Raw genomic sequence first — 14,631 nt, 5'->3', positions numbered from 1 at the left:
TTTCAACCCAGGACCTGATCCAACAAGGCAAAGCCGACAAACAGTCCAAACAACTGCGCCACCCTGCAGCCCATCCACAATTAAACTGTGTATTATGAACTAACCTTGAACATTGACGTCATCCCCACTGAGGACTAGATAAATTAACTCTGACAAGTCTGACTTTGATAACCAGTGAGATTAATTGAGTTATGGACAAAGTGATCTAATGTGGCTGATGGTTCCTTAAAACTGAGAAGTAAAAGCAGCAGAGACATGATGCTATTTTTATTTTGGCGCTTTATTTCAAGAAAATACCACAGCAATGCCACATCATGCAAGAAGCACAAACACATGAACAAAAAACAGATTTTCAAAGCACTTTATTCCACAGTCCTAAAGATTCAGTTTTCTACATTGTTTGGGTGATGCTGTAAGCTTTTAGAGGAACATAAAAAGGAAACATGTTGAAAGGGTACTTTCCTGTCCAACTTTTCACAGAAAGCACAGATTATTCTGCTGAAAGACGAGGTGCAACTTCCGTTTTATTTTTTAATCATGCTAAGAAAAAAACAAAATGCATCGAAATAATCCAATGTCCTGTATGCTTTTTCCTCTTATGAAAGCAGTAGATGAGACATTATCACAGAACTGCAATTTTATTTGCCTTGGAGGAAATTCACATTTAGTTCATAAATGAATTGCTTAAAAGTGAGCAATATTCTGAAACTGTCCCAGAACTAATTAACTGGTAGGACTGGCCGAGGAGGTAATTAACTTTATCACAAGGAAACATGAGACACACAAAACATCTAGTTTTATGGAACATAACCTGCATCATGATGACTGAAGAACATGACAGACGAGCTCAGCTGCCTTTACTTTTTCTACACCACAACAGTTTTTCCTCCTATTTTTTATTTCCTTCCGAGGGAATAACAAGCAGACGTCCGATCGGTGCTGCCACCTGACAAAACAACTCATAAATATATTAAACTGACATAAACAAAAACTCACTTCACAAAAACATGGAAACGCTTGACGACGATAAACACGAGTCACAGTTGCTTTTATGCACGAAGCCAATCTAGTCTTTTTAAAGCGTACTGCTTCTTGGTTTTCTGGTTATTTTTCTCCTCTTCCTGGTTTTTGTTGTTCTTCATTAGAGAGTTCACGCAGTGTTCCAGGGACTGAACTACAAACCACAGACAGAGGCTACAGTTTGATTGTCACATGGCTCATTTCCTCAGATCTTGCCTTCATTGGAAATGATGAGATCTGCAGTGAAGCTACAACAGGCTGTCGGCCATTTCCTGATGCTGACCTTCTTCCATGCACTTTTCCCATTCTGGCTTCCTCACGTCTGAGAAATGTTGCACGTCGGCACCCACTTGAACAGGTAGCAGCAGCGTGCGTCTCTACACGCAGATCTCGATAGGCGTGGTCACCAGGATGCGCCCCCTTTCGTTGTTGTCCCTGTTGACTCGCTCGAAGCCGCCGGTGGAAGACGGCGAGCCGTTTGAGGACGAGAAGTGGGCGTCTATCATAAAACTCCCTTTCGCCACCATGCAAGCAGGAGATAGGCTCTGCTGCTTCAGTCTGTCCACCAACACGTCCTCCTCAGAGGAGGAAGAGCTGATTTCCACAGGAGGTGTGTTGGCTGATAAGCCGCTGCCGTTCCCATTCTCCGTGTCCAACATCCAGCACTGGTTGAAGTAGCTGAAGACTTCTTTGACTGCACAGCGGCGCTGCTGCTCAATGGAAAGTAGCCTGCGAAACATTCGCAGAGCTTCATCTGTGAAACGGCGCCACTGTGATGGCACTGAGCTTGTCCGACGACGCTGCCAGCGGACAAACTCCTCATAGAAGGCATCATTCGGCATGGCCTTCTCCCAGGGGAAGTTTCCTGTCAGCATGCAGAACAGCAGCACGCCAAACGCCCACACATCTGTGCTGTAGTCCACGCAGAAACCTTCGTGACGTGAGGTGTCGCACAGCTCAGGTGCCGTGTACGGGATGGTTCCGCTCACGCGCTTCACCGGAGAGCCGGCGCGGCGCGTCATGCCAAAGTCTGACAGCTTGACCTTCCTGCACTCCGTGTCGAATATGAGGACGTTCTCGGGCTTGATGTCCCTGTGGACGAGCTTCTTGCAGTGCAGGTAGTCCAGGGCGATGGCCACCTGGTGGACGCAGCGCTTTGCCACTGCCTCGGGGAGTCCAACCTGGACAGACAGAGCAGGAGGTCATGAAACTGACAAAATAAAAAAGCTGCAATCACAGATGCAGCTGTGGTCATCATTAACAATGAGACAAGATCTAGTATCAGATCTCGCAATATCAAAAACGTAACATCTCTTCGCCAAGTGAAGTCTGTGTTCGAGTTGTCTCTGGGAAAGACGTCACTCCTGAGTGGGATTTGCTATTTGTTTTGGTGCTAACTACTATTAGCAATACAAGCCGATAACTATATTTTCTCTCCATTTTATGTGTTCAAACTCAAAAGGAAGAAAAGGAACATGTTTAAAAGCAGATATTTTAGAACAACACGTGTGCTCCTTGTTCTGGTGAAATCAAACTATCACTGTTTAGTTTCTTCCAACAACTTTAGTAACTTTTGTTTCAGTATGCGTGCAGCCATGCTGAACACTGATCCTGGGGTTGATTAGCAGGTCCCGACGTTCCCAGTTATGTTATCTTTCTGACTGAGAACTTTGGAAACTTCGAAGACAACGCAGTATTACAATGTCAGTCAGTCATTTTCTATACCGCCCCTTCCATAGTCTATGGGCAGGAGGCAGGGTACCCAGTGCGAACCCATGCACCGGGAGAACATGCAAACTCCATGCAGAAAGACCCCCGGCTGGGAGTCGAACCCAGGACCAGCTTTGCTGCAAGGCAACAGAAAAGCACCTTGACTGATCAAACCTGAACTGGATAATTCAAAACTGAAGACAGTTTAAGCACTGCTGTCCAGCTGGCTGAAGAAAAGCTACTATTTTTCCCATATTACTTGTCTAAAATAATTTAAAATGTTTTAGACAAAATGAATTTAGATGTGACCCGCAATTACTTTTTTGTGTGAGTTTAAACATTGACCTAAAAAGAACACGAAGTGCAGCAGGTTCCCTGATAGAGCGTAGTTTTCAGTCCAATGGAACATAAGGAATTACACATTATCCCCATTTATGCATCAAAACACCTGTTCTTGATCTAAAACAGTTTATATGCAGGACTTTCTGATTCCTGCAGACTTTGGCATGTTTGGATCTTTTCAGTTTTGGTAGGTGTCAGACACTGGGATCAAATGTCAGTAACACCGCTTTCTGAGGCACCAATTATTATCGGTGTCAGATAGTGGGCTTTCTGTTTGTAGAGATGTGAGTGGCAGAACTCACCTGTGGCGGGATGATGTCGAACAGATCCCCTGCTGGGGCGTACTCCTGAGCAAAGATGTAGAAGTCATCCGTCTCAAAGGCGATGCCGTACATGTTGATGATGAAGGGGCAGGGCGACAGGTAGAGGGAGACGCTGTACTCCCTCAGGAAGCTCTTCAGCTTAGTGGTTTTCTTCCTCAGAAACTTCAGTGCCATTTTTGTGCCTGAATTCCAGGACAGGACAGTTAGTAAGTGGCTTTTTTCCACTCTGTCAAAGCACTTAGGGATTTATGTTACAGCTGCCTAATAGCTCGCAAGGAATTTAATTAAAATCTTGATGAATAATTAAAAATCCAAACACATTTAAATCCTGATGTTTATTTGCTGGAGATTTACACTGAGTACTGATCTGCTCTCACATTGGGGATTATGTGATGTTTTCAACAGTCCTAAAGGAGAGCTCGTAATAAAATTAGAAAACCAAACATATATTGAGAAACCATTTCACTTTAACAGTGTCCACCTGCATAATGCATTTAGCTGCATTTATTTGCGGCGTCTTCACTTAGCTGCTGCTGACAGGAGGAGCAGTGAGAAAAAACGACCACGATGGGAAAACAATCCCAGACAATAACTTGGAGAACTGCCACGTTGGCCTATAATTCCCCTGCACCAACAGCTAGTGTGTCATCAGGGACCTCTCCATTACCACCTGCTCAGCTCTGAAAAGCGCTCTGTGGGTTTTATACAGTTCAGACACTCAGCAAAGGTCAACAGAGGCATTCTGTTCTTTCTGAGGTCCAAAATGAGACACTTTATAGACGTATTTAACACAGCATTTCAATTAGGTTAATGTCTGGACTTTGACTGGGCCTCAGCAACACCTTGTTTTCTTCTTTTTTGGGATTAGTTTGGGCGAGACTTCAGCTGTCCAACAGAAGGCCTCGCTTATGACTCTTGAAGACTTTGGTATACAGAGGACTTCATGGTCCAATCAAAGACTGCAAGAAGCTCAAGTCATGTGGCTGTAAAACAAGCCCCCATAATCAGCCCTCCACCACCATGCTTGACAGCTGGTATTAGGTGTTGGTGCTGATATTTTGGGTTTGGTTTTCTCCAGACAGTGTGCCATGCATTATGACTTAACATCTGTACTTTGGTCTCATCTGCTCAAAGGATATTGCTCCAGAAAACATCTGGTTCTTTCAGAAGAGACTTTCTCCTTTGGTTCTGTAGAGTCTTAAATAGGGATGTTTTCTTTCTTTATTTCATAATTTCACAATCTGACCATGGGCTGAATTTACTGGGTCATTCACCACATGTTCCTTATTTAAAAAGAGCATACCTATATATTATGAAGTAAAAGGAGCTTAAATTGAAAGATTTACAGGGAGAAAAAGCAGATGGTCATCAGCATAGCACTGAAATTCCCTACTTTTAAAAAGCATAAATTGTCTTAATTTCTATTTTGAAACTGCAGTTCCCATAATGCTTTGGAGGATGTTAATGAGTCAAGTCTACATTTTTAGAAGAGACCTTAATTGTTGTCCCTTTGTAAACATAGCAGTAAATAAACGTAAGAATTGCTACATTCACTGGAAAAAAGGAAATTGATCAAACCATAGTTGTTAGGATTTGTATGATAAAGTTTTTACTGTGATGTTTCATAATAAAAATGGAAATTCAGTGGCTGGGTATAGTTTTAGAAGCTTGTAGCCTGCAGAGCATAAAACAGGGTGAATTAATTTAGGAAAAGCTTGCTGTGAGAATTAGTTGGGAATATTTTCTGCAAATGTTAATTTCAAAGGGGATTTAACCAAAAATCTAAAGAGTGAAGGTTTATTTCAACAGCATAGTTCCCAGAAGGGTCTACAAATGAAATGCAATACTTTGACAGTTACAAATGATGCTGGTGGTGTTCTTATTAACATATCTATTTCATTAAAGTTTAATAGTAAAAGATAAATAAAGCACTAAAAAAGATCAGCAAGTTTTTCATTTCCCAGAAAAAGAACATTCCACCCTGAATTTCAGACAAATCCGCCAGTCTATTGATAATGCATGTATTTTTTTATAAAAGTTTTTTATAATGAAATAACGGTGAATGAAACTACGACAGAGTTGTTTGTTTTATTTTTTTGAAGTGTTTCAAGAGAGCACTTCAGTGGCGAAAAGACCATTTTTCCTCAGCCAATTAAAAACTGGCAGTGAGACTGCAGCTTTGTGCTCCATAAACCAGAATATTGAAAGGCTCGGAGCAGTTACGAATGTTACGAGGTTGAAGGGATTTTCTGTTCGTTGAGTGAATCCCAGGCTGTTAAATCACATTACATAGGCTACCGGCATTACCTCTCATTTGACTGTCAGAGTAAATTACATGCAGTGAACACAAGTCTTTTATTTTGCAAATAAAATAAACAACACTCTTGATATTCCTAGTAAAACCTTCTTAGTAAAACCTACATCTCCAGTCTTGCACATGAGCTTGTTTTTGGGGCCAAATTAATTTCTGGAGTTGTGTCTGGGAGGAGAAAATGTATTCAGCCTTTCATGTTTGGGTCTATTTTTTGATGTTGTAATAATTAGAAGCTTTTGTGTTGTTTCAGGTTAAAAGCAGCAGTAGGCGAGGCTTTCATTTCAGTGTCTTGGTTACAAAATGAAAACTGAAGCTGGTTTCTTGGCAACAATAAGATGCCGAACATGTTTGGGTTTCAGACAGTTCCAGCACCAGTTACCTCGGATTTTATGGATGACGAGGTCCACCTTCCCATAGGTGCCCTTGCCCAGCTCACGGATGACCTCATAGTATTTGTTGATGTCCAGTTTTTCTAGGTTCTGTGCAGCGATCAGCTGGAGTTCCTCCAGGATGTCAACTGAGGAATGGGAGCTGTGCGGTGACGAATTCATTGTGTTGTGAGGTCAGGGCAGGATGGGTTGGGAAGTTGGTCTGGAGACAAATGTTTCTGTGGAACAGGAGAAGCAGGAAGGAAAGCAAAGTTAACAGTTAGGAACAGCATCCATCCACATTTCTATTCCCAGAAAGCATCTGATGTCTGCAGACATGCTGTAACAACATGTACAAACAATTCAATTATGAGAAAGCTAAAAATACCAACTGTATGGACCTTTGTGTAATTGTTGTAAATTAAAAATAATGATAATTGTACCAACTCTTTTGTAGCAAAAATAAATATGTTTTAACTAATTTGATGAACCACAATTTAAACAAAGTAAAAAATAAAGAAAAACAACAGCTTTGCTTCAAGCATGGACACATTTCTCCACCTTTATAGTTTTAATTAAAACTGATTATGATTTAGAAAAAGAACCTGTTTTATTTGAAATTGCTTCCACTGTCTGTCAATGAACACAAAACACAAAAGCCCATTACACCTGCCTCTAAACACAAAATAAAAATTTTAAATCTAAACTTAAAGTTGGAACCTTGATCAGTTCTCAGTATGAGGCACGCTGAGGGCCCAAAGTTACCCTACAATAAAATCTTATGGCAAAAATTACAGTATAGGGATCACTATGGTGTTTAGAAATAACCCCATTTTCATCCCATTATTCTCCCATTTAATACTGGTGGTACTTACATATACTTGGAGGAGGGTCATACATAGGTTTGTTGTATCTAACCCCGTTGGGGCCCACTTGTTGCATAGCATTATCCAACATTACAACCACATGAGCAAAATTAGATGTAGATGTAGACAATTACACTCAGAACCAATATTTTCTCCCATGTAGTACCCATATGGTACCCACAGAAAACCCGAAGATGGGATGTGTGTGGGTTACGTGTATTATACCCATTTAGGGTTCACTTAATGCAAGGGTTGACTTTTATCAAACCCATATGAAGAGGTACCGTGAAGTATTAAAAAGATGGAAAATCCCATACAGTCAAGGCCCGTTTTTTTAACTAATTTGTTGCCTTCATCTAAATTATGTCTTGGTTATTGCATTTATTTTTATCTTTAACAATAACCTCAATCAATCAAGCAATTAATAAATCAATCTATATCAAAACAACAACAAAGCAAAGACCAAAATGCGTTCAGCTTTAACAGCTTTAGCATTGCTCAGCTAACATGTTCCAAAGCTTTACATTAAAAATACTAAACTGGCTAAATGAGGCTTTTTGTACAGTGAAATTTGTTTTAAAAATGTTTAATTTGAATTTGTAACCAAAAACGCAGCAAAGAAAATATGTTTAGCTTTGCTCACACAACTTCTGTTTTTATGCTAGCATGTTAATTGGGTGTAATTTGACACAGGAGTACATTAAATCATTTTTTTTACTGACTGAAAACAAAACCATTACCAGCCACAAAACGCATTAATAGTAGTTTAAGATCTCTACTTTTATTTCAAAAATTGTTTTGTATGCATGTAAAATGCTGTATACCATCCAGAGAGTGATTTTAGCTACATGCTAAATGAAGAGCATATTATTAACATTATTACTTTCTTCGCCACTTTGTCATATTGTATCCTGTATTGACTACTTTTATCTTTGCATGGTGACCTTGTGTGTCTTGACAGACACCTGTAAATACAATTGTCATTTTTGTTTTGAAGGGTTATGGGGCTCTGCAGATGGGCTAAATTAGCTGTTAATTGCTTGGCCAATCAGAGAACTGCTCGCAGTAAAGGAGAATGGTTGTGAAGAAGTGTAATAAAGAAAGGATGAAATTTTATCAATAGTTTTAACAGAATACAAATAAAGGTTTGCTTGGCCTTTTTACGTGCAAGCTACTAGGAATATGACAGTTTTGATCAGTTATCTTTTAATGCAGGTGTTCAGTTGGCTTGTTTGCTCTTATACTGTGTTGGAAATAAGGGCTGGGTCGCAGAGGCATCAGTAGAGACACCCAGACGTCCCTCCCCCACACACCTCCTCCAGCTCCTCCAGGGGGAGCCCAAGGAGTTCGCAAACCAGCCGAGAGACATAGTCCCTCCAGCGTGTCCTGAGCCGTCCCCTGGGCCTCCTCCTGGTGGGACGTGCCTGGAACACCTCCCGAGGAAGGCGTCCAGGAGGCATCCAGTATAGATGCCCGAGCCACCTCAACTGGCTCCTCTCGATGTGGAGGAGCAGCAGCTCTACTCCGAGTTCCTCGCCCTATCTCTAAGGGAGTGCCCAGCCACCCTACGGAGGAAGCTCATTTCAGCCGCTTGTATCCAGGATCTCGTTCTTTTGGTCATGACCCAATTTTCAAGGCCATAGGTGAGGGTAGGAACGTAGACCAACCGGTAAATCGAGAGCTTCGCTTTTCAGCTCCGCTCTCTTCACCACAACGGACCGGCACTGTGCCCCCATTACTGCGGCAGCCGCACCAAGGCAGGTACTCCCCTCCAACCTGAAGAGGACAAGCCAACCTTTTCCGGTCAAGAACCATGGCCTCGGACTTAGGGGAGCCTTTGGTGTAGCCGTGAACGTTTTCCTTTATATTATTTTCTGTTTCAGAACTATTCACATGGAAATTTTTGTTTAGGAGTATCCTTAAAGCCACTTTCCCTCGTCCTCCGGACCACTTAACCCCCTCTGCCCCCACACTTGGCGCTGCCCATTTGGTGGCATTTTTCAAACTTTGTCTGGGGGCGGAGTTATTCTTTTCCATGCGGTTTAGTTCCACTTTAATACTGTAAAGGGAAACTTAAAGACAACTGCAAGACATTTTTGTGCATTCTACTCGGTGCCCATTGCATGTCAAACTCCTGGAAATAAGTTAACTAACACTAAATCTGGCAACCAAATTATTTTTCTTTTATTAACCGCCTCAAGAAGATATGATTCATTAATGTTGTTTTCAAAGCAAACATAAAGGTGATTTTATTCCGTTTTTTATTTAAATCACATGGTATAGCCATTGGATATAAAACTGTCCTACAGTGATATTGTGATAGGAACATGTTTAAACCATGATCCGTCCAGTAGTCCGGCACACAATTAGCATTTCTGTCTTACAAGAAAAAGCCGCTGTGCTTTTTTGTCACGCTGGGAGATGCAAATCACAGACTAGAAAACGCTTGGTTAGGAGGGAGGTTATGAAGACACCATTTCCTAGGTTGAAATGATGGTCAGAACACATGAAGAAAAAAAAAGGCAAAGCTAACTATCTCTAGAAACATTTAGACATTTGCAGAGCAGACACTGTGCACTTGATTAATGATGCTCAGCTATTATTGAATGTCTAATTCTGATCAAGTGTTTTCTTCTCCATCTCTCCCATGTCCATATACTTTCAGCAGATCTGTCTCACTTTCCTCCTCCTCCTTCTGCTAAAAGGACAAGTCAGGGCTCAGTCATCTGCTGAGCAATCTCTGAATGACAGGAGAGATTTCACAGCCCTGATGGCACAGCGGATTTTGTGCCGGCGCTCATTAACCGGGATGAGAGGGTGTCGAAGGAGACAGGATGCTGGCCACACCCTGTGCATAAGGTCCACCTGCAGAGTGTGTGTGTGAGTGCGTGTGTGTGTGTGAGTGTGTGAGGAGGAGTGTGTAGAACTCGAGTAAAGTATGTGAAAACAATGCAACCAAACACCAACATGCAGTATGTTCGAGCTGGAAGAAGTACTGTAACACCAAAGCTGTGAGTTATGTCAGGATACTGCTGTAAAGTAGTAAGATTTGTATTTAAATAACTTTTATTAGATCATTTGAAAGTTGAGAATTTATGTTGGGACATGGCTCTAGCAAATATAGTTTTCTGATTTCACTCAGACTAAATGGTCGTTTAATATTTTTACGGGCTTGTTTGGGGCAAACATGGAGGCATGCTGTTCTACATTGCAGTAAATCTACACCAAACATTCCCTCCTGTAGCGATGATGCTTAACAATTTCTTGAAATTCAGTCTCTGTTTCCCTAAAACATGGTTCATTTGATTTTAAGTGGCTGCGCAGTGTGCTTCATAGAAAACAAAACAGCATGCCACCCAAAGATCTGCAATGAATGACCTCTAATGATAGCTGAACACTTATACTTCTGCTTTGGGACCTTTTTAGCATTATTTGTGTTTGGCCTAGTGCTTTTTTAGTGAAGTAGACTGGAGAAAACAACAGGTTACTAATTTCCTACATTTAGAACTAAGGGTGTAATTTTACAATATGAAACAGTGTACCAAGTTTGAAACCAAAGAACGACTGTTCAGAGGAAGAAGGAATCTGAGAACAAACAAGAGGAATCAGTTGTTGGGGATACTGACTGGTTTTATATTCCAGTAAAATAAGAAAAAAAAAGTTTTTTGTTTTCTAAGATGAAAAAGGGAGCAAAAGTATTAAGAGTGGAGAAAAATACCAAAAATGAGTGGATGGTTGGATGGATGGATGGATCTAGTACTGGGTCAGGACTCCAGGTTTTTGTCCAGGAAACGGATAACGAATTAAAAGAACTGCACAGTTTGCATGATAAACTAAAGATTTACACCCAGTTCTACATACAGTTAAATGCAGAAATGTTTGATCTTTGAGTAACAGATCAACAAGAAACAATGCAGGATCACTGGTTGTAAATTTAACAACTTGATAACTTGGTCATAGGTCTGTCTGTGCATGCCAAACAATGGACAACCCCCCCCCCAACCCCCCGGAGAAGGCTCCATAATGTAATTTAAAGTTGATGTTAAAGGTAGTCAGTCAGTCATTTTCTACCGCTTATTCCATAGTGGGTCACGGGGGAGCTGGTGCCTATCTCCAGCAGTCTATGGGCAAGAGGCAGGGTACACCCTGGACAGGTCGCCAGTCCATCGCAGGGCAACACACAAACAACCACATTCATACACCTAAGGGCAATTTAGAGTGACCAATTAACCTAACAGGCATGTCTTTGGACTGTGGGAGGAAGCCGGAGTACCCAGTGAGAACCCACGCATGCACGGGGAGAACATGCAAACTCCATGCAGAAAGACCCCCGGACAGGAATTGAACCCAGGACCTTCTTGTTGCAAGGCAACAGTGCTACCAACTGCACCACCATGTTAAAGGTAAACATCAGAAAATAAACTAGTGTATGCTCAGCAAGGTATGTGCTGAGCATTAAGGCACAACAAGCAGATAAAAATGGGGAGTGAGCTGAAGCCAAAGCAGCCAACTGGCTGTCGAACACCAACCCACTCAGCATCCTTCTGACAAGGTCCATACAGAACAGAGCAGGCGAGAGAGTTTGAAGGAACAATTGGACAAGCAGCACCTGCTCCATGATGAACAAACACACTTCATTGTTTCATTTTGCAAGCAGCATTGGTGAGTGTGTTTTAATTCAAATTCAAGCTCTTTTATGATTCAGCACACTCAGCATCCAAGTTCAAAGGGCCCACATCAGCAACACAATAAATGAAAGAGGGTGCGATTGAATAAAGAGATGAATCCACACTAGTCTCAAAGCCGAAAAGGAGCACATTGTTTCTAATGAGATTTTACAGATTTTCACATAAAATAAGAGGTCTTTAATCACAACAGCTTTCAATTAAAAGGCTGCAGTTTTTAAAATAGTTTTTGATCTTAGTATGAATGGGCACATAAATGTTCTTTTCCCACTGTATTACATCCAAGTAAAGTATAAAAGTTGCACATTAAATTGAAGATGTACACATAAATCCAAACAAATTAAAAATAATTCAAATATAAAAAATAAAGGGAACTTTGCTTGGGAATTTAACTAAATAAGCCCCTCCCCTTTTGTCTGGCTAATGCTGTAGCTCTGACTCCAAAGCCTAACCAATCAGGAGGCCCTAGCTCATCAAACATGTAACCACAACCCTCCACCCGCCTCCCCATTATGGCACGCTTTGCCTTGTTACATCATACAAGTCGATCTGCTAAAATCATTGGCCCTGTGAGTTTTCAGCTAATGTTGCTGTGATCATGGAATCAAATGGGCATGGCTTACAGCCTGTAGCCTTCACCCCTGCGAGATTTTGAAAGGAGCCATAGCAAACCTTTTTTAACAGATTGTTAGAAAAACGTCTCACTTAATATACTTAAAAAGCTTTTAAAGTCTAAAATGGCTAATTTATTTATTTCTGTTGTAAAATTCAAAACTGAATACTAACTTTTAAATACATTTTTGTCTGAAGCATAAGTTTGATTTTAAACATATGGAAAAATGAATAGAAATGCTGCAGATTCACCTGCTTAAATTCTCTGTAAACTTCTGTACTTTCTGTTTATTTCCACCTTGTCTGACTTTCTTCTTAACTTACTAGAGGAAAACTTGACAAGTATGCAGGCAGCACACCTCCAACTCAATTTTAACGCCCCTCTTGAGTGCAAGCATTCCCTCATAGGAGCTCTCAGCTGATGTCATATCAAAGCGCATGGAGACGTCACAGACAGGGCTAATTAGAATCCATCTTCTGTTCGTCGCAGCTCCCGGCGCCTCTTCTGAGGGCAACGGTGCCACGGCGGCTCCCCTGAGAAAGTCATGGAGCTTCCAGACGAAGGAAGTGAGACCACCTTGCTGTCTAATTTCTCAGTGAAATGCTCCATTGTAAATACTTCACAGCTGGAATTCATCCAGCCTGCTTCATGTCAGTGCAGCATCCATGTGTAATTCCCAGATATTGTTACTGCTGTATGCCACAGGAGGTAAGCAGGGGGGATCTGATAGTGGGATGACTTGTTGACGGAAGTAAACAAAGGCAAAAAGCTCAGTCGACCTTATTGTCATGCCACCCACGGCTCATTTGTGCTTCTTTGTTTTCAGCCGCTCTTTGTTTTCATACTTAAAACTACAATTTATAACTAAGAGAAGTTCCAGTATGCATTAGGGCTTGTTTTGACTGTTTGTGTTTTGGAGGTTTGTTATAATAACGCCTGATTTATAAAACAAAGTAAAGAGGATTTTCAATTAATTAATTCGTGGAAATCTGTTCGATTCACTTCAGCACAACAAGCTCCACGTTTACACCGGAATCCAGATATTTACATACACTGCATAAAAAGACACATAAGCTTTTCTAACCATTGTATCATTATAAGCAGCAATTGTTTCATCTCTGCTCTTCACTGTGACTCCAGTAATGCTCAGGACAAGTAACTGAGCCAAGGTTAAAGGTTTAAGCCACACCATGCACTTCGCTAACTTTTTATATTTTATAGTTACTATCATAACTGATCTGACTGTAAAGGATAAACTAATTAAATTGCATATAACTGGATTTGAAAATGTACATAATTACTTTCCTTGCAAGGCTTCATTCCTTTTGATTCAGTTTTCCTTGTACATATTGCACAAGCTAACTTCTGCAAAGACTCAGCAAATCAACTGTCAGATTTTAAGCTCACATTAGAGCTTAAAATCTGACTGCTGCAAAGATACAATCCTGAACTCTCGCCTCTAAAAAACAGCAACATCAGCAAGAGCCGTGATCAATTTCAGGTAGATAATAATACAGCATGTGATGCGGGTAAACGTAACAAATGTGCTGAGTAACAGTCCCCTCATTCTGCTCAAAATAAGAACTGCAGAGAGCCGTGTCTTCTGTGTTCAGGCTTGTAAAACATCAGCACCTCATAAATCACCTGGAACGCCGGATCAATACGTCAGCCAGCTGGAAAAATGCTTAAAGAACAACGGCTGTTAATGTTAAACTGTATGGAGATCCAGAGAAAGACAAAACATGAACACTTTTATCTGATTAAATGAAACTTCAGATCTGATTTGCTGTCACATCAGAAGAGCTGATCTCTTCCTTCTAAATGTTTGCATGTTAAATATCTGACCCCAAAAGGCTGCAAAGATCTTAACACCTATTAGATGCATTTCAAATAAACTGTTGGACAACTGCCTGACTTTTCCTAACCGGACGTCATGAGTCAACTAATCTAAAGCTAACAAGTTAAAACCTGTAGTGGGTGTTGGTCAAAGACTCAAGATGGAAAAATACCTGGGAAAACCAACAAGAAAGGAGAAAAAAAGACATGTTCCAGGGAGGTGAAAGCACTTTGATGTCTGTTCGACTTTGAGCTCTGTGCAGTTCAGTTAGAAATCCATAAAATGAAACTTCAGCCTCAGATAACCCACCTCAGGGATTAAAAGGGCTTCTCACAAAGTGTTAACACCAAACAAACACAATGATTCGCTATCATTATGGCTGAAAAGTACACAAGCAGAAAACATACCAAATAATAAGAAAATATCTCATTATGGATTAGTATTTCCCCCTTACAGATTTATTTTATTTCAGCTTTTTAGTCACACTGAAATGTTTCAGACCATCCAATTAATGTATTTTACATCACTGTGGATGACTTATGCCCCACTCTGC

General features: G+C 40.9%; 1 protein-coding gene across 1 annotated transcript; it reads right to left on the bottom strand.

Annotated features, from left to right (window-relative positions):
- Positions 1–261: 261 nt before the first annotated feature.
- On the bottom strand, positions 262–6,299 carry LOC124862471 (serine/threonine-protein kinase SBK1-like). The gene is made up of 3 exons (XM_047356416.1): positions 6,089–6,299; positions 3,375–3,577; positions 262–2,201 (listed from the first exon to the last, which is right to left on the bottom strand). The coding sequence occupies exons 1-3, from the start codon at positions 6,258–6,260 to the stop codon at positions 1,398–1,400; spliced, it is 1,179 nt and encodes a 392-aa protein (XP_047212372.1). The 5' UTR covers positions 6,261–6,299; the 3' UTR covers positions 262–1,397.
- Between the last annotated feature and the right edge of the window lie 8,332 nt (positions 6,300–14,631).

This window comes from Girardinichthys multiradiatus, chromosome X (assembly GCF_021462225.1).
Source record: "Girardinichthys multiradiatus isolate DD_20200921_A chromosome X, DD_fGirMul_XY1, whole genome shotgun sequence".
NCBI classification, from domain to species: Eukaryota; Metazoa; Chordata; class Actinopteri; order Cyprinodontiformes; family Goodeidae; genus Girardinichthys; species Girardinichthys multiradiatus.
This window is presented reverse-complemented; position numbering and strand designations above follow the sequence as displayed.